Source organism: Diorhabda sublineata, chromosome 5, assembly GCF_026230105.1.
Source record: "Diorhabda sublineata isolate icDioSubl1.1 chromosome 5, icDioSubl1.1, whole genome shotgun sequence".
NCBI classification, from domain to species: Eukaryota; Metazoa; Arthropoda; class Insecta; order Coleoptera; family Chrysomelidae; genus Diorhabda; species Diorhabda sublineata.
In genome coordinates this window covers 15985019-16006604 of record NC_079478.1, presented here as the reverse complement: position 1 = coordinate 16006604, position 21586 = coordinate 15985019, and the positions used below count along the sequence as shown (strand labels likewise).

At 31.1% G+C, this 21586-nt stretch overlaps 1 protein-coding gene across 2 annotated transcripts; it reads right to left on the bottom strand.

Annotated features, from left to right (window-relative positions):
- Positions 1–27: 27 nt before the first annotated feature.
- On the bottom strand, positions 28–8983 carry LOC130443896 (merlin). Of its 2 annotated transcripts, XM_056778781.1 has the most exons (10): positions 8751–8983; positions 8554–8683; positions 8287–8495; positions 6624–6851; positions 5660–5869; positions 5159–5395; positions 4926–5072; positions 3263–3469; positions 601–770; positions 28–327 (listed from the first exon to the last, which is right to left on the bottom strand). In XM_056778781.1, exons 1-10 carry the CDS (start codon positions 8835–8837, stop codon positions 117–119), a joined length of 1836 nt encoding a protein of 611 aa, XP_056634759.1. In that variant the 5' UTR covers positions 8838–8983; the 3' UTR covers positions 28–116. The 2 variants fall into 2 exon arrangements, 1 of the variants encoding a protein (XP_056634759.1); XR_008909899.1 differs by lacking the exon at positions 28–327 and having other exon boundaries at positions 3176–3469; positions 8751–8849.
- Between the last annotated feature and the right edge of the window lie 12603 nt (positions 8984–21586).

Below are 21586 nucleotides of genomic sequence, written 5' to 3'. Positions count from 1 at the left end.
ATAGTTTCGATAAATAAAACACCAAAGTTTAATTAAAAAATATTATTTGTTCCTTAACCTAAAAGTATTGTCAATAATTATAAATTACATAACCAAATAATAATGATCACTTGCTGCTATAACTCTTCAAAAAATGCAACTCTGCTTTTTGTTGAACCAGATTTGCTTTTTTTTAATGTCGAATATTTGTTTTCGCCTAATTTTACTTGTTCTTCGTGCAACTGATCGTAATCACTATGTTTGTCGCCAACTTTTAACACAGCTATTTCGCTACGCAATTCTCTAAGTTGATTTTGGAGATGTTTTGATTTTTCCAAATACTCGATTCTGAAACATTGAAATTTTCAAATTATCTAAAAGACATCCATTGATTGAAGTAAACAAAAATCTAGAAAATTCACAGAAACAAATATGCAACAGAAAAATAGATTAAGCATAAGCAAATAAACACAGGATAGGAAGCATATAGAAGAGGGTAAGTGATGAAATTAAGGAATAAATGAAATGAAAAACAGTCTACAGTTCATAAACGAGAAGTAGTTAAAGGAAACAAGTATTACAAAGCAAATATGTAAAGACTATAAAGACTACAAGTTTTACCTTTCTTTTTCTATTTCCAGAGAAAGTTGATCGGCATCTGCATGGGCTATTAAGTCATAGGAAGTGATGTTTAAATTTAAATCTGGAGATGTAGAAACTTCACTATCTATAATTGATAAGTCTGGTCCATAGCCAGGACTCAATGGTGGTTGGTATAAAGCAGTAACGGACTGAAAAAAATATTATTTTAAAATATTATTACATATTCGAAAAAGATGATTGCCTCATACATACTTCAAGAGCGGTTCGCAATTGTATGAATAATTATATTACAAAATGTTATCTATTATAAAGTTCAATAACTTGAGAAACATTCTCAATACAATACTACATTTAAGTCAAAGAGTAGTTTGGACATCCACAGGGTTCATTGTAATTCAGGAAGATACAACTGCTTGGTACATATCAGAGGTTTTAGAGCTTTGGTATGGTATCATATGTTCATAGTACCAAATTATCTCTAGGAAGTGGAAATTGCTCGATATATAGATGCCCTTATCTCCATCCCATTGAACAGTTATGGGACAATATAAGAATTAGTAATCATATCAAAGGGAGGCAATTTAATCATGTATTCAATTACGTTACATAATTTTTTTTCTAATATTTTTACAGAAAAATCTTGTACTTTTTATAATTTGTTTTTTTCAAGTTATACATTAGATTTATTTGTGGTATTTCAAATCCTGAAGGAACTATAAAATAAGGGGATGAAGTATCTCACACCATTGTGAGTGTTACTTCCCAATTTTTTGGAAGGTAGCCCAAATTACACTAATCCCTAAGCTAGCAAAACCTAATGAAAAGACTACATCTTACAGACCAATTACCCTATTACCTGTTATGTGAAAACTACTAGACAAATTACTGATAGAAAAAATAGAACTGATTCTAAAAGCCAGCCCACTAATACCTAACCATTAATTTGGATTTAGAGAGTAACATTCCCCCGAAGTCTACCAAGTCAAAAAAAAGTGTATCTATCTTTTGAAGACGAATAATAGTATTCGACCGCCTTTTTAGATTTCAACAAAGTCTAGTACAATGGACTATTACACAAAATTATGAAAAACTCCTATACAACATTTTTTTAATCCTAAAATCCTTCCTGCAAGACAGACACTTTTAAGTCAAAATTCAAGACCACACCATAACTTTACAACCAATAATCCACAAGGAAGTACACTGGGTCTGATCCTCTACCTTGTACACAGCTGATATTCACACACACAACAAAGTAACTATCGCAACATATGCTGCCTTAGCACTTCGAGCATGACCCCTATATTTTGCCTTTTAAGTCTTGGAGACAAGTGCGGACGCTGAAGAGGGATATGTCTAAATGTGATGTTCAAGAAGAATCTTCTGCAGCAAAAATAAAGTCAAAAAAAAAACATGGAATTCATTTGGATCGACGACCAGCCTTGAGAACAAGCACACCTACCAAGAAAAAGCAATGGGTTTCGAATTTAGTAAACTGTAGTGGTTAATAAGTCGAAGACCTAGCACCCCGGGCATGACCCAGGTATTGCCTCTTAAATATTGGAGACAAAAGTGGACGCTGGAGAGGGGCATGTCCAGCTGTGATGTTCAAGGGGAATTTTCTGCAACAAAAATTAGTTCCAAAATACCATGGAATTCATTTGGACCGACGACTAACCTTGAGAATAAACACACTAACCAAGAGAAAGCAAAGAGTTTGGAACTCAATAAACTGTACTGTTTAATAGGTCGAAGATCCGAACTAACAATCAAGAAAAAGCTGCAAATATACAAAGTCGCACTGAAACCTATCTAGAGTTATGATATTCAATTATGGGGTACTTTATTCAACTCAAATACTTGTCAATGCTCCATGGTATGTACCAAACAACGTTATTGCTTTTGACGTTCAGTCAGTCAGTTGAAGAAGAAATATCTCACTTCTCCCAAAAGTATGCTAACTGCATTGAAACGCATTAGCCCAATCTTTAATGAAATCCCCACCTGGGAAAAGTTTAGAAGGCATCTTCCATGTGAGTGCCTGGCAAATTTTAGTGTCATGGTGATGATCAAAATATATTTTTTTAAGTGCAATCTTCCCACAAGTTAATTTATTTTTTGTTATTAACCATTTGCTTGGGGTTATTTTAAAATCCTTATGCTTAAAAACAATATTTACATCCATTACAATGGTGAGGTTTACAGAAAAAATTATTTGTCTATATTATTGGAAGACTTAATTGCTTTAAATTTCCTACAAAATTCTTCATGAAAATTTTTCTGTACAATCAATGAGGTTTGAATTTTGTTCTACTGGACTGAGAAAAAAGGAAAAATTTAAGAGCTCATATTTGTGAGAATTTTTTTAGGTGTCTATCAACCAACTTTTAGCCCATTTGTTAAAAAAAATCTCGAATTTTTTTACCACCAAAAAAAGAAAGCCTATACGATATAAATTTCCAATTATATGCATACAATAAGACTACTGCTCTAACCACTTACAAATTATATATTATCTGATTTACTACAAAATTCTCAGCTAATGTAAGGATATTTCCTCTTCTAACTAATCTAACTAAAAAAATATATTTACCTTGTATTATGTATATAACCCGGATTTAAGCGTGAATGTAAGGGAATAAGTTATTTTATGAAACAAAGAAGAATTATGTCAACTTACTGATATAGGAGAGACGGTATTTGAACCATTATATGAAGTAGTTCGACTTAAAAAGTCTAACAATTTTTCTTTAGCTTGTTTTTCGGCAGCCCTTGCCTTCAATAATTCGTCTTTCAATTTATTGGCTTCGGCTGCCCTTTTTTCCGATTCTTCCACTAACCGAGCAGTCAACATTTCTGCTTCTCTCGTTTTCCTCTCCAAAGATACCTGAAAATATTGTTTAAATCAAGTTACAGAATTTGATTGTAACAGTCCACTATAAATTATTGTTATAATAGCCTGACTACTTTCCACATGTTTAAATATTATTGAAAGTATGCAACTAATACAGAAAATAACTACTATGTAATATGCCAATAGACCTGTTACTTTTTTTGTCTAATATTTTTCCTATTTAGTTAATTATTGATCTCCAGTAGTCACTTTTTTCGAATGTTCAATTTAGAAACAAAAGAAATTAGTTGGTGGAATCCCTACTTCAATTCAAGTGTTATTTATGTAAAAAAATTATATGAGAATTTTTGTTTTTTCTTCAATAAATGTATTGCCACTTAAAACTTTTTTTATTGAATTTAGCATTTTTGTTAAGAGCTAGTGGTGTGCAAATTAATTTTAATTGATCACTTCATATCGGGAATATTTCAACTACACACCGAGGAGCGTTTCAAGTCTGAGATATAAGGATGAAACTGTATAAGCTCCAATAAATTGTAACACAGTAGAAACTGTTTCCAATTCTCTTAAATTATTGAAATTTTTTTGAGCTCTTGCTTTTATTAAGCAACTATTTGTAGGAATATTATTTTGATGCAATCTTCTAATCAAATCATCAAACATTTCTCTTTTTTCGGTATTAACGAATTTTTTACACGTGAAGATTTACTTAAGGTCTGCAACGATCTAGACATTACAGCACTCCAAATTTTACTTTCATTTTGTAAAATTGTTCGTATTGTTGCCTCAATTAGCTTCAGATCCTTTGCTATTACTGTTGATTTTTTACTATTATTTAATTGTTTCAAAATAGCAATTTTTTGTTGTAGAGCAATAAATTTCTTTTCTACCTTGGGTTTCGTTTTCTATTCACTTGTCATGGTTTAAAACTAAATAATTTATTCAAAATAGAATTTTTTCACATTTTAATACACAAACTTCAGAAAATAAGTTTATGTAATTTCATAACAACACAATTTACACTCATGCAAAACTAATTATGAAGTGTACAAATCATTATAAATTTTACAGTATACCAGAATATAATGTTGGACATTCCCACATTAAATGGGGAAATTCCGTGTTATAAAGGGGAACCAATTCACATATGAAAATGTGTTACAAGATTACTGAGTTATAAGGGGGATTACTGTATACGATTGATATAAAATCAACTGTTATTAATATAAGACCGGCATAACAGATCAATCACACAAGTTTTGTTTTTTGAGGTTTATATCAATATTTGTAGTGTTTCATATTTATTTTCATTTCCAAACTAAAACATTAATCATTCAACCACAATTTTAATAATCATAACATTAATTTACAAGTTTACAAATGTAATATGAATATTTGTACAAATAATTATTTGAAAATAAAATAAATAATTGACTGTTTTTTATTGCAAAACTCTGCTAGTATATTATAAATTCATCACGAAACTCACCTTTTCCTCATCTTTTCTCATCGCAGTCAATCTTAATCTAGTAATTTCTTGTTCAGCTTCAGCAGCCTTTTGACTTAACAATCTAGCTTCTTCTTCAGCTACTCGACTCTTCTCTGCAAGAAGATCTGCACTTTCTTCAGATCTCCTCTGAAAAATATTGAAGAATACAGATAAAGATTTCATACAGATAAAAATAGTTATTCCAACAGATCAATTTATAGAAAGTTACTTACCAGAGCTTCATTTGCCAATCTTATTTCTTCTTGATATTGTAACAATCTCTGTTCCATACTCGCTCTTTCTCGTTCAGCTTCCTCCCTCAACTGTTTTTCTCTAGCTAGTCTATTCCTCTGTACCTGCCTTCGTTGTTTCTCTTCTTTCGCTGCAGCTTTCATCTGCTGTAATTCCATGGAATCTGGTTTTCTTCGGCGCATGAAGAGATCATGATTACCCATGCACAAATCTAAAATCTATTTAAGACAAATTCATATTACTATATTATGCAAATAAATTGTTAATAAGAATTTGTTTAAATAACTTAAGAATATTTTTCCTTGGAAACTTCTGGATAGTTGTTTTAGGGTGAATCATATGAATATGGCCTACATGGTTTAGTAAAATGGAACTGTTTCTGTAAATCAAGTCAGTCCAAGTTCAAACCCGAGTCAAGACATTATTGATATTTCTACGTATAAATAGTACAACCAATATTTTATGTATATTGTTTTACTTACCAATTTATTCATCCTAACTTTTTGACTGAAAAAAACAAAGTTGGGAGCATTTTTATCAACTGGCTTTATGATAAACTTTTTATCATCAAAGCTGATATGTCTTATTTCTGGCCATGTAAATGTAGTTTTTGGTTGGAGTTTATTTTCTTTTTCGTATATGTTTAAGCCTAGTGATGTTACTCCTAGCCAAAGTTCAGTCTCTTTTTTATTCTAAAAAACAAAATTTAAAAAGATATGAAGCAATTATAGTGGAAAAAAGTTGGAAGACTTTAGTTTAGATCAACCTAGAATTACTGTGATGAATACCAAAAAAATAAAAGCCAGCCAGAGTTGTTCCTCCAGTGATGTGGGAGAGACCAAAAAATAAGTAAATACACAAATAAAGGAACTTATGATAAAAAGAGAAAAAACTTGAAAAATTTGGCAATAGATAGAAGGCAGTAGGAGAAATGGGTACAAGACGGGCTGGAGCCCGCATCTGACATTTGAAAAGGTAAAAGAAAAATAGAAGTAGAAGAATTTTTACAATGACTGGCATGGGGCATAAACCAACTAGATTTTTTACAAGTAGTATAGATACAGTCTGATGTCAATAGTAGCCTTTATGCTGTTAGAAATATGAGGATAATAGTATGGATATATTGTTAATATGAACACAGATTAATGAAAAAACTGTAAAATTATAGAAGGGAAAAAATTGATATATCAAATAAAATAGGTTGGAAGACAAACCTTATAGGAAATGGCAGAGACTGGAGCCCTTAAACAGAAGCAGAATAACCATTTGAATTCATCATTTAAGTTCATCCCTTTTTAATGAACAATTTACTATAAATTTATCTTCAAAACAGTTTCCTACTTAAAAATTAATGAGTATTGCATACAAAATTATAAATATATATATATATATATATATATATATATATATATATATATATATACAAAAAGTAAAATTGATACGTACTAATATAGGAAAATAGTTAACGCCATACATATCGAGATCCTGAGCAATTTTCAAATACTCCATTTCAGCCTCATCACGAGACATACCCCTATGATCTGCATACCATACTCTGATTCGTTCTTCCCACATCTCTAAGGTCATTTGATATTGATCTATCACCCGTTGTGGTAACAAATCTTCACTTGCTAACATACCAGGTTTATAAGTATCTTCATCAAAGTCTCCAAACTAACAGAAAAGTCAAATATTTCATACATATGTAAATGAAATTTATGAATTTGTGAGCAATTGGTTAAGGAGTTTGCTGTTACATTTTTGTGGGATTTTTACTATGTTTGATAAATTGATATCTATATAAAAGGACTAACATCAATAATATAATAATAAATAGTGGTGTTGAGTGAATACAGAGCAAGGGATAATTTTCCGTTAGCTCTAAGAGGTGAAAGGTATTTAATTTTTTAATTGCATATACTGCTGTGTACCAGTTAAAACATATATATATATATATATATATATATATATATATATATATATATATATATATATATATATATATATATATATATAATACTGGTCAATTTCTTGTAGCAAGTATAAGAATTAAATTCAAGTAAATATTCATTGAAATATTCTTATTAGTTTTCTCATGTCTTAACATCTGAGACAAACTGAACAAATTATGGAAAAATTATTTTATTTAACAAAAACATGGTTCATACAATCCTTTATATTCACAAACTTGTATCTAGGAATATTTAAAAACTTATTTGTCATTTAGAAAATCACCTTAAATAATGAATTGATTAAAGGTGCATGTAATCAAATTCATTTTCTGCATATTGACTTGAATTATTATTTTTTTATGATTTTTTTAGTTCTGAATGTTAAACAAAAACAAATAAGCTACTGTTTGGATTTTGAAATAGTAGATGATATATTTATAGACATTTGTATTTTTTACACAATTATATCTTATAATTGAATATAGAATGTACCTAGGAAATTAATGAATCATCCACTGGCTAGGTGCTTGATGATTAGATTTTAGATCACAAAAGTAATTTAGGTATGCAGGGAATATAAATTAATGTGTTTATAAAATGTAGATGAATTTGAACTTAAAATGACCTTACATACATATGTTTAAAATGGAAAATTTAATGAAGAGAATTTGTAATTGATGTTTGCTCCAACAAAAGATGAATAACATTAGAAACTATTAAATAAGTTTGTTTTGTTGGTGTCACCTTTTATACATTTTAAGTTTTAATTAAAACATAATCTTCTTCTGTTTTTGACAAGTTACTTATAGAATTTATACAACTTTTTGTTATACATTCAAATTAATTATTTTGTTTGTTCAATATTCTTGCAAAGTACATTTATCGGAAAATTAGTAAATTAGGAGCAAAGTGTAAATCAAAAACCACTTTTGTCATCCCTTAAAGTAGTGAACTAGCACTTGAATGTTATGATTGTTATATTTACATATTAGTAACTATCATATACTATGTTTTTGGATTAAGTGACTGAAGTTCAACTTGAATAAACCATGTTTTCAAATTATCATTTTTAAATATTTGCATAGTACTTTAATAATTTAATATTTTTATGATGGAAAACTGTGAAGTGATTCAGATGTTGAAATTTATCAACTAACCTTAGCTTGTACTGCATAACTGGCTAGTAATACTGAAGCTTCTGGTGGACAATATACATCCATTGATAATATGGCTTGTTTAACTTGTAAGAAAAATAAATGTTGTGTTACTTCTTGAACTAATTCTTCTGCTACTTCTTCTGGATAAAATTTCGCTAGGAACATAAAAGATGCCGTTTGGTGATTTTTCTGAATGCTTTGGTCCTGAACTAGAATAGAAACATTTTTTTATCAGTGACTAATTATCTTAAATCTTATGTATCACACCTTTTTTGTCTAATTTCAACCAAGATATGAATCCTTTGGAATCTTCATACTGTAATCCAAAATACCATGTTTCTCTCAATCCAATAGTCCTACAAACTAACTCGAAAAGATCTCTGCCAGTAGCCCTCCACTAAAAATTAATTTATGCCATTAAACGAACGTACAGTGTTTATAAACTCAATGAACAATGACCATACTTCTAAATTAAACTCCAATTCAGCATCCAGAGTGCATACTTTAACAGGAAAACTTTTTCCAGATTTTTTTCTTCGAAATGGTGGCATGATTGTCTACATTATTTTGTTGGAAGTGAATGAAAACTTGTACATTTTTTGAATGTAATTAATCAACAATAATAAATTGTTACTTATATCATTCATTTGACATTGACATTAGACATAACAGCTTGACGTTAGTTCTTATAAATGATTTGAAAAAGCTGTCATACTTGTTGCAATATATTTCCGATGATATCCGAATCATTATTCCAGTGGTGTATCTTTAAGAAGGAAAGTGGTTAAGTTACCTAAAGAATAGTTCATAAAATAGATATTTTAATAAATGCACGATTAAATTTCAATTAACCTTGCCTTATTGTATTAATTAATTTAACTTTGGACAACAAGTTCTTCTTATAATATTTGATGAAGTAGTTTTAAAATTTATAGTCTTGCACGTAACTGATCAGTTATGTGTCTTTACGACCTTACCGTGTTGTCTGATTATCAGAATAATCGAGGAATATAGAAAATTGTGTAATTGCTACGTTATTTTATTTTATTTTATTTATGTTACGAGGAATAATTATTAGTTTCAACTGTATAAAACTACTGGAAAATATTAATGACGTGCAATGGGTTTCGTGTTAAAACATAATCTCAATGTTTAAAAATTCTTTAATATCCATACTATTTCCAGAGTCTAACGTGCATGAATTATTATAGTGTTAGACAAACAGAAATAATCTTAAAATCGACTGCCCTATAGTTCACGAAGCTGGAAGTCTCTGGAACAGATGAAACACACTGTAGATATTCTTCAGCTTTTTGTTCTGTGGAAGATTAAATGAAACACCATGTAAAACAATTCAAATTTGCTCGTCAGCGCCGATCCAATCTATAAGAAATAATTTTGTTGGCACGTGTGGAATTGTATAAGGTTATTTGAAAAATTCGCATATCAAAGGATGTATAATATATACTCTTATCGGAGTAAATATTTTGTTCTAATGTTTTATTATATCAGCTTATCAAACTACGGATAATTGATTATTATATTGGTATAATCAGTAGATAATATTCATATCATATATTTAATAAATATGAATTCGATAGGGCATTTGATTATTTAATAATGGATAATAAATTATATTTTTCCTTATCTCTCCCGAGATAAGCGTTGAATATTACAATTGGACGGTTCAAAATGTATGTAAACGAAAAAAATCTAATAAAATAAATATTGAATATAATTTCTAATATGGTGTTTTTTGATTCCAAAAGTAAATTACGTAGTGGTAAAAGCGGATCTGCGCATTGTATGATTTTGCCGCTTCTCCAAGCTGAAAGACGCAGTGCTACTTGACCAGTGACTACTGTTACTGGATACGAGACTTGAGCCTTGTACGACAATCTAAACACCGAAAGATGCATGGAAGATAGTACCAATGTGATATCACCTTGTTATATCAAAATGTCTCTTACTGGTAGAACACAAGAACTTGAGAAAACCACATTTGTAATTTAAAATTTGGGTTCACAACAAAGTTGAGCTAGTAGAATGAATTTAAGTTGAGCATTTTGTTTTTTTGCTAAATATCACAAATTTGATTCAACAGGGAAAGAGAGGACCCTATAACAAGGAAAGGAAAAGAAGATATCCCGAAGTAATACTGAATTAGGAGGTATAGGTGACCTCAATGAGTTAATGAGATTAGAGTTTCAATTGGTGGGTTTGATGTTATAGTATCCAGGCGTCCAATATGTTACGAATTACATATCCCTTATCGCCATAAAAAATTCTGTGCTTAAAAGCACACTCAACGTAAATAAAATAATCAATAGAGTATTATTTGGATTAAGCGCGTTTCTAAACGTCTATCAGAGAAATATATATATATATATATATATATATATATATATATATATATATATATATATATATATATATATATAGCTATAAAAGAAAAAACTTTTATGCCAGAACGAATCAATAATTCTGTAATGAGAGCTATATCCGGTGACAAAGATAAAGGTTTCAAAATAATTCAATCGTCCAGTTACTACATAATTTATTCGAAGTTGCTTTAATAATGGACATTATGGGTAATTTCTCTGCAGCAAAATTACAGATCTAGAAAAAGGTGGATCTATTTTTGTGGCCAGTAAAATAATATAATGTTTTTCTTAGTTACTTATATAAATAAGAGTGAAAATAATGGCACTTCTTGCTAGGTAGGTCACCGAAATTCTTCCTTTCATTGCCGAATCATTTTTAGGTGAGGATCACTCTTCTGATCTTCTTTGATCCTAGTTCTTGAAATTACAGCTTCCTTGGATTCGGCTTTGTTACACCGGGCGCAGCCTGCTGAGTACGGCCATCTAGAGAAGGAGTTGGCTTTTCAATGACCACTCTAGTAGGAGACAAGGTTACGATCCTGGATCAGTGTTGCCTCCTTGTAGGTAACCCGTTTTAGTTTTCTCTCTGGACTCCTTCTGGACTTTATTGCTTGCGAAAGTATAGGAATGCTTACACAATCTGCGCGCATTATCACAATTTCAACGTTTGCTCTTCCTCGACTTATTAATCATATCTTTTAAAAAGGTGGCGATTTGGTCCAATCTATCCTCATCACCTTCTTCTCATGTGGTCGCATTCCCCTTATATTCTGAAGCTTTCGTGGCTGTTTCATATTCAAGAGCAGCAGTCAGGTCATCTACTAAGGTTTTCGTCCTCTGCATATCATGGAAGCGCCGGTCGCGAATGTTTAGATGCCCAAACATTCCATCATGTTCTCTGGTGCTGATCTATAAGCGATTCGGACAAGCCGGGAAATGTCTACCTCGTATTCTTGAAGAGATTCGTCACGTTCCTGCTTTCGGCTCTTCTGCTGCGATTGGTACAGATGTTCAAGGTGTTCGTGACCGTGTCTCATGTCCAACCTTTCCTCACGTGTTCGAAGTCAGCAGTCTCTTTAAGATGTATCGTTTGGAGTAGGTACATCCAAGGCTTCTTCTCACAGAGCATTGGTTACGTTCACTGCTTTTTATTATCGGACCAATTATTCAATCTAGCGGCTTCCTCAAACTGTTTAACGTAATTGGTACAAGACGTCTTGACATCTAATGTTTGGGCCTTGACTCGTGTAAAACTGTTGTTGTCATTGGTCTTGAGTAGTGTTTCTGGATTGCAGGATTCCGTTTGTTCGGCCTTCTTTTCCATTACTTGGATATTTTTTATTCTCGAATTCGCGATCTTTCTTTGTTAGTTGTTGATTTTCTCGTTCATCTGATTTTTCAAAATTGTTATTCCATTCTCCATATCCGATTGTATCTTCTCGTTCAACGTTTTAATCCTTCATTTATAGTTGTCATCTTATTCTCGATATCCGATTTTAAGGGATGAAATTTTATTTTCTATGTGATTGGCTATAACAGTTTTCGTCGATAAAATATCTACAGAAATATCGCTCCTCATGATTGAAATATCCTTCTTCATGGTGGAAATCTTCTCGTCGATTTCAGTCGAAATTGACGAGATCAAAGTAGAATATCTTTGAATAGATAAGTTTCTGGATCAAAGACAAGTGCCACTTTGAATCTTTCTATTAGTTCACTCTTACCGGACGCTTACATCTCGCGATTCTCCAGTTCGGCTTTCAGTTCCATCACTTTCAGGTCGCCATGTTTATGTCACAATTTATTTACAATATCCCAATATAATGTCTTTCTTATTTATTTATATGATTTCTATTCGTAGCGTGAATTAACATACATTGTCTCTTACGTTCTTATTTTTTTTAAGCACCTTATACTACACTAACTAACTTATAATAATTCACTTATCACTATCACTTAACTAACTTAAATAATTTATTTAAATTCTTCGATTACTTTTCTAATTCGTTCTGTTCACTATGACTATTCATTATAAACTGAACTAACTGCGTTACACAAACTCTTTATATATCTATCTCAAAAGAATTCCAAAAGTTCTAGAATATAAAGGAACAGAACAAATAAATAAATAGATCTTCCTAAAAATTATCCAAAAGAAATAATGTTAATAAACCGCTTGCTATAAAAAATTATATAAAAACAAAGATCAAACGAATTCCGAGTATCACATCAAATACGGCGCCTTCATCAAACATTAGAATTCTGCTATACCCAAGCAGGACAGTTTCCATGGCGGAGATGAGCTCGTAACAGTAATATTTAAATCTTTGTCCTTCCAATATATCGCAAACTATATTATCCTTTCATTCATGAATTTGGCACAATGAAAAAATTACTACTATTTTATAATTACTTTAATTTTCTACTCTAATTGGTATGTATGACATTGTTTATCGTCGACAACTTTATTAGTAGCTACTGCAAGGAATATAACCGCACTTATACGCCCTGGCTTCCAGTTATCACTTTTTGAGGCTTAGTATACGTTAATAATTCCGGAAAAAATAAGATTGATACTGCAAATAAAACATGAAGCACTAAATCTCAACCAGTTAGTACATCAGCAACATATATTCAAATAAAAAATAAACTTGCATCACCTCATTCCACGTATTCCATTTATTGGTGGCTCAAAGATCACAGTCAATATTATTTTGGTTAACGGGACATTACAAGTGAGTTACGCTGTAATATATTTCGTGAATTGAGGAAAGGGGAACAATTCTTCTTTAAATTTTAATAAAAAAAATGTAATAAATTAAAAATATGGCGAAGGAGTATACACCTTCACCATTTAAAAAAAGGACTTTTTATATTTTCGATTTCTCAAAAGAGCTGAATTGCAGCTTGACCAATGTAACCACATTGATATTTTAAAAATATACTTGAAGCTTTTGACAGCGTGGCTAGATTATAAGGAAAACTATTGATTCGGTTTCTGTTTTCAAAATAGATACAAATAAATCAGAGAATGATATGCTGAGAAACATTGTTAAAGGTCTTTGAAGAAATACATATTTCGATATCAATTTTTTTTGGTAATATTTTGTTATCTAAACAAAAATAGATTATAATTCATGTATTTGAAATATTTAATATAATTTGATATGTTATTAATAATCTGCAGTCTAAGTAATTGTAAAAGCCGTGGTTTTTATAAAGTAAAAAGTAGTTCTTCTCGCTTGTAATAGCTCTTTTGGTATTTTTTAGCATAGAGTAAGAAGTCAAATTTTTTGAATTGGAAATAAATATAAATATAATCCCAAAGTAGAATTGAGGTTAGTAAATTTATACTTAAGTCAATTAACACATCGATTTTATGAGGATTGCTAAAGTGTTGTCATCAATTATTATTTAAAAAATATCTATTGTTATATTCCTTGCATTTCCTCTGTATTTTCCTAGGACATTACTTTTTGTTTTCTGAAATCAAAAAAATGCCCTTTCAATTAGACTGTTTCATCTGAAGAATTAAAAATCCGTAGCCGGAGGGAGCCCTAGTTCATATGGATTTATATCCATATTAAGAATGACGCTATGCATACATAATAAAATTAACAGCAGCAAAGCTGAAATTTGTAAAAATTGCAGATGATCTAGTCCGGATTTTAAAACAATGGCTGGCATGCCGTGGATTAGTCACAGGAAAGTAAGTTATTGCTGACAGTTTATTTTATTTGTTAGTTTTAAATATTTCCTGCAAATATTTTTTATGTATGGAACGCCTCAATTATCTCGGAAAAGGCTTGTACGATTTGAATATTGAACTTTGTTATTTCAAATAGATCGCTCTATATATTTTGCGTTTTTAGAAATCCTTAAGAAATATTTATTTTTCATCTAATGTTTCCTATTCCTAAATGCCATATTTTTGGAGTTATAGCTACATTTGCGTTATCTCCGTCGAAGTTAAAATAATACATTTATGTGGCTATGACTACTACAATAACTAATTTGACGTTTCAATAAATTATTATTGTTGTAGTTTATTGAAAGTCACAGTGCTAACCGAAATCCCATAACCAGATTTACTATCAGTGAATTAATAAAAAAGTTTAGCGAAACTGGTTCAGTAAAAGGTTTATGCAAGTAAGGGCGCAGAAAAACTGCATCAACTGAAAACAAATCTTTAGATGTTTGTGTCCTGCTAGAAGACGATCCACACTTCAGTACTAGACAAATATCCAGGGAACTTGATATTTCGCAAACATATGTAATTAAAATTTTGATAGTAAATTCCATCCATACAAAGTAACGTTGCTTCGAGAGTTATCAGATGACGATTTTGATAGACGTGAAGAGTTCGCAGACCTAATGATGGAAAAATGTTATAATCAAAACGATCCAAAATTATTAAGTAATATTATGTTTTGTATTAATGGAAACGTAAATCGGTATAATTGTAGATACTGGTCACGTAATAATCCTCGTTAGATTCGTGAATCCCACACCCAATATCCCGAAAAACTGAATGTATGGGCTGGAATAATAGGCGACAAAATAATTGGACCCTTCTTCATTGAGGGTACTTAAATGGTTCGGCGTATTTGGTAGTATTATACCTGAGTTGGGTCGGATATTTCCAGATCCAAGTAAGTATTTTCAATTACATTTAGAGAAAACTTCATTATTAGAAATTTTCAGACAATAACAATATCTCAAACAACAATATTTGACTACAACAAGATGGTGCCCTACATCACTATGCGTGTGTGGTGAGGTAATACCTAAATAATGTGTTTCCCAGAAGATGGATTGGAAGGCGTGGTTTTATTGAATGGCCCCCGCAAACACCCCACATTAATCCTTTAAACTATTTCATGTGGGATCACTCAAAAAACATTGTTTATAAAACAAAACCTGCCAATATTAAAAGTTAGGATTACCACATAGATAAGAAAATTGAGCAGTCAGGGATGTTGCAAAATGTATTGCAAAGTTTTAAATATCGCATAGCTTGTTGTATGGAAGTGAATGGACAACATTTTGAGCATCTGCTGTAATCGCCTTTACTGTATGTTTTCTAATATTCGTAATTTTTCTACTTCACAAATATGGATATACTTCTAACATGACATAAAGTTAAAAGATTTGTCTTCAGTTGTTGTAGGTTGTCTGCGCCATGATTTGGATAAATATTTTACTACTACTTAAACTTTTTACTAATCACTGACACTAGATCTTGTTTCGACATTTGTATTAGCACATAAATTATGATATTAAACGAGTTTATTTAATCATAGCCATATAAATGTACAATATCTATTGAAACGTTGATGGAGATACTTTGAATGTAGCTAATAGCATTTAGGTATAGAGAATATTACATGAAAAATAATTAGAATTTCTTAAGGATTTCTAAAAAGATAAAATATATCCATTTGAAATAACCAAGCTCATCTTTTTTATCGAATTAATGACCTTTTAGTCCATTTTCTAAATACTGAGATGTCTGTCACAATTAGTACAAGGTACTTGATATATAATATTACTTCTTTTGTTTTTGGTGTTTCAGATATTAGTTTTTTCATTATATTAAATCGGCTCTTTTTAAGCAATGAAAATTCAAACACTTCTTATTGTTATTATGAGGGTTGATACTTACTCGTTACAAATGTTAGAAGTACCATTCGCGAATGCAGAATGCTTAGCAGGATTTATATCAATTCTTTGACAAGTTTTGCTTGGTTTATTTATTTATTTATCTTGATTATATAACATATGTGCAACATTTCACTCGATACGTTAATAAAAACATAAATATTCCCCAGTGGTGTCAGTGGCGGATCTTTTTTAAAATTCAAGTCTTTAGAAGCTAATTGTATACCTTTACTACTAAATTTACTGCCCTGTTAGTAAGTTATCCTAGGTTTCACTAAACAAACTTATGTATACGGTATAGAATCTGAACACTGAATAGTTACTTATATTACAAGGGATGTAAGTAACATTCACTAGTCGAAAACTATTTTGCCTCTGAGACTAGTAAATATATTTATATGCCTTGGAGCATTAAGATTTTTTTTGTTCCTGGACAATGTATTCGTGGACTTTTATTAATTTAACTCGATACTTTCACATAAAGTTATGGACAGCTTTGATCAGTTTCTATAGCATCATGACCATTGTTATTTGAGCAACGACGTCAATCAATCAACAGTTTTTTATAAAAAATTGAGAGTAATTGAAATTATCGATTTGTATAACAGGCAAATGGATTAAGAAGAATCAGCAGATATTGCTTGCCAGAAGTCTTCTGCACTTTTTATTTCAAAATTGTACCATTGATATTTATAGCATTGTCAGCTTGACGTTGTTTTATGACACAAAAAATGAAAGATATTACCTATGTTTGGGGTTGAAACTTAATGAAAATATCAATTTTTTTGAATAAATACCATACACGTTTAATATAGCATAAATTATTACCAAAGGTGGTGAGTTGGTTTACAGCTCGTCGCCAAGGGTAATCAATACCTCTTTCTACGTCCGTTAAAATATTCACGTTCTTTTTTCATTCATAAAGAATGTAATTTCTGAATCGGCGAAAAAGCGTGAAAAAAAAGTACCGTAGTAGTTCATTTTTTCCCGCTTTTGCGTAGTGCCGTAAGGTATCATTATTTAACGCCATTAAAAAATTGTTTATAATGGGCTATTGTGGGCTATGAACGCTTCATGTCAATTCGTTTCTCTGATAAACTATAAAAATATTGAATATAAAAAAATATAAAAACCAACGAACCCTAAATATCAAAACAGATCATTTCTTTTTGCAGTAGAAATGGAAAATGAGAAATCCAAGTTGTAGGTATCAATACCTTTTCAAAAATTCCCTCACTTATCGCAACATATTTGAATTTACCTAATCCAATAAACTACACTGGGCATACATTTCGACACTCTTCGGTAAACAGCTTCTCAGAAACTACAATGCTAAAAAAAAGGAACAATCGGAAGTCCAAGAATAGTAAGAATACCACAAAATTGCGAAAATATCAAGCCCTACATTGATTCATATATTACTAATAGACATAGAATGTACATTTTAACTTTGATGAATTTTGAAAATAAGCATATTTGTTTTACTCCACCGGACATTTTATTCATAAGTGTCCCTCATATTGTAGCTCTTCTGCTGGTACCTTTGATACAGATGATATTAGTGAGGACAGGTTAAGGTATTGTGCAGTTAATCTACCAGTTAAAAGTAATTCTCTGAAGAGAGTCACCTTTCGAGATTTCAATTTCTTTGATGACAAATTTTTCTACGATGTAGCATGAGACGATATCTACTACCTCACAGATAATAAAGAAAAATTAAACTTCTTTCTCGCCCAGTTTTTGTCTCAGTCAGAAAACCATTTACCTGTAAGAACAGTTCGAGTAAGCGAGCCTCCAGCTCCCTAGTTAACTTCTGCCCTCAAGGTCCCAATTGGATTAAGAAATCGAATGCTGCATAAGTGCTGCATAGACTTCAACAGACTTTTTGAGAGATTTATCGAGATTGTGAAATTTTCCATTTGAGCTCAAGGCACTTTGGAGGAGCTTAAGAAATTTTAATATTTGGTTAAATTCAAAAACTTACTCAAATTTGCCCCCATGTTTGTAAAAGGCAATGAGATCAATAAATACTTTCAAAGTGTATAGTGCATTTAATAAATTACATGGATTACATGGATGTGAGGAGAGGATTGCTTTCTATTTAGCCATAAACTGGTCTCTAATAAAAAGTTTTGTTTTGTTATGTAGTCGCCTGAATCAATTCGTAATTACGTACTTATGATTAAGTCAAACGCAGCTGAAAGTACTTAAACTCAGTTTGCTTATTGTACTAAATTTATTATTTTAGTTATTTTCTTCAGTATTGAAATGAGGCATTAGCCCGTCTAGTGACGCAAATAATTCGTGAAGGATTTGCGTCCTATAGGCTTAAGCCAGTAGTCTCAAAAGTTCTTAAAAGAGCAGTGCACAACCAGATAGATTATTTTTTATGTAAAAGTAATCTACTTCCCGTGCATCAGTCGGGGTTTACTAGAGGGCATAGCTCAGCAACTGTAATGTTAAATATCTCTGCCAACATAATAAGGCTCTCCCTCGATTACTCCAAGGCATTTGATTTGGTGAATCATGATCTTCTTGATAAAATTGCATCTATTTTCAGGTTTCAATAGTTCACTTTTGTTTTTTGTATATGTTTTTGATAATGATAAGGTCTCTCACTCTCTTACATTCGACAATATGCTGATGACACTCAGATCGTGCACTGCTATGATTCTGCAGATCCAGTACCTAAATAGAGATGTACTATGCATCATTGAGTCCACAACTCTGAAGCTGAATGTAAATAATACTAAAGTTTTGCTATTTTGTTTTGAGGGAAGTAAAGTAAATTTGCAAAAATACTATGTTAAGATGGAACTTTTGTATATAAACAAGTGAATTCTTTATTTTGAGATGTGGAAAAAGCTTTATGAATTTCTGCTAGTCTATTTTTATTTACTATAATGTTGTGTATTATCCTTTTCTTGATGTTAGAACGAAAAATTTTGAGCATAATGTAGAACATCATATGTTCATAGTACATAGTTCTATTGTGGGCGTACAAGGGGCCTTTGAAAACATAGGCCTTCAGATAGGCCAGTCGTGCCCCACTTGACATTACATTCTTAAGCTAAGTTAGTATAGCTACGCTCCGACCAAATTAATCAATCAATTTGGTTGATCTATCGAATGTCGAATGCTGCGGCCCTTCCTTTTTGTGTTTTCTTAAGAAATTCGACACTTTTTATTTGCAGGAAAACTTTTTTTAGTGAAATACTACATAATATACACAAGAGACATAAAAATTTGTTTCCATGCCTCAGCATGATTATGCCTTTTCCAAAGAAGGTTCACGTATGAAGCTGTTGGTGGCTATAAGGACCTCAAATAGTGTGGTATAAGTTCTTTTAAATTCAAGTACAGAACAATTTTGATTAGTAAGCAAATATGTAACTGGCTATTTCGATTCTGGTTTTCTATACTGTATTTTGTGTATTTATAGTTCAGACTGTATAAGAATATTTTGCATTGTTAAACAGCAGGAGGAGGTAAAGTGTAAGAATAGCGGTATCTACTAAGAAATGCGGAACACGCCCTTTACCTACCTGCTCCACATTCAGAATTAGTTAAGGGCTCAATGTTTTACAATGCAAAAAATGCACAATCACTTATCAATTGGAATCAAATCGATATCATCTTTTCCTGCATTCCGCAATAATTTGAGGGCATAGTTACTGGAAAGTGCCTTCTACTCTGTAAACGATTTCTATTCTAAAAATAATATTTAATTACGGGCATGCTCCATCCCTGTCTAATTTTGTTATGGACTTATAAACTAATTACCTATAACTATTACCTAATATATTGTTATTTAATGTGGTTTTCTTCTGTATATTGAAATTTCATATTAATATCTTCATTTAGTCATAACAGAAAGGAATTTCTAAAATTCTAAACAAACAAAAAAATCTTATCAAATCGCTGCTGTGATAAAAACAAATATCAAACGAATTCTCATGCCGGTGTATTCGCCAAATTTTGGACTTCCATTATAAGCGAACAGGGTCGACTTCGTCGTCTATGTCGTGGACGAGCTCATAACAATTGTATTTAGTACATATATCAGATTAATAAGAAGGTTAAATTATTATTATTTTCTTAATTTTTTATCTATATTTTCTTCTGTATTCCTATAAAATATTCACTTGATTTTCAAAAACCCCCAAATTACACGTACACAATGAATCAGGTGCTTTTTCGGTTGAAAATAAGTTTTTACATATAAACAAAAAGAATATTACAATTTTTGTTTTCGTTTGGAGGAAATTAAATAATTTAGTTAATATTTTAAATTATGTATTAGTTGTTACGATGAGATCCTTATTTAGTTCTTCTTCATGTAACGCCCTAGCCAAAGTACGACCTTGACCCTGGATGTACGCTCCGTGGCAGTTCCTATCTATCTATAGACACTACCCACAACTTTAATCCTCACTGTTACTTTCCATCAACTATCACTGCCCATTCAACCACGGTTAATCTATAGTTAGTACCACGGCAGTACGATCGGTTCGTACTATCAGCGCTTATGGTTTAATGAATAAGTTTTCCCTTTCCCCTTAAAGTAAAGTCCTCTTTCAATGCTAGCGGCACATGATATCTGAGAGCAGCACGCGTCCTAACCCATTTACACGGTCAAGTTCCGCTTCAAAATATAGTGACCGGTTTGAACAAAACATTGGCGTAACACAGAAGTCAACATCATGAAAATACGGGAAATCAATTTATGTGATAAGTTACTTAAATTGATTAGGATGGTGTAAAATGAAACAATAGAGTTAAAATTAGTTATTTGGCGCAATGAGAAATATTTATTTGAACAATAAATGCATTATTCAAGTGGAAAAAACTGATTTAGAAGAAGTTTTTGGTGATATGGAAGTAGTAATTAGGATAATGGACACTATAATATTAACAATATTCAAGGCTAACTTATGGTTTTATAAAAATTCATAAAAATAACGATAAATTATTGGAAAAATCGCTTAGCTATCTATATGGGAGGGAGTATAAAATAAGAATTCAATAAACAAAACAGTAGTTAAAACAAGTATTGGAGATGAAGATAGAGACACAAATATAAATGATAAATAGGATCATTCTATGGTAAAAGAAATTCGCAACAAGATGACTAGAGCATTAAAATGTTTTTAAAGCGGTGATCAACCGATAACAACGATGATACGTTGATCGTGTAGGTATGAGTTGTCGGTCTTATTATCTGGGATCGAATCATGGACGTTGAATAAAGTGTA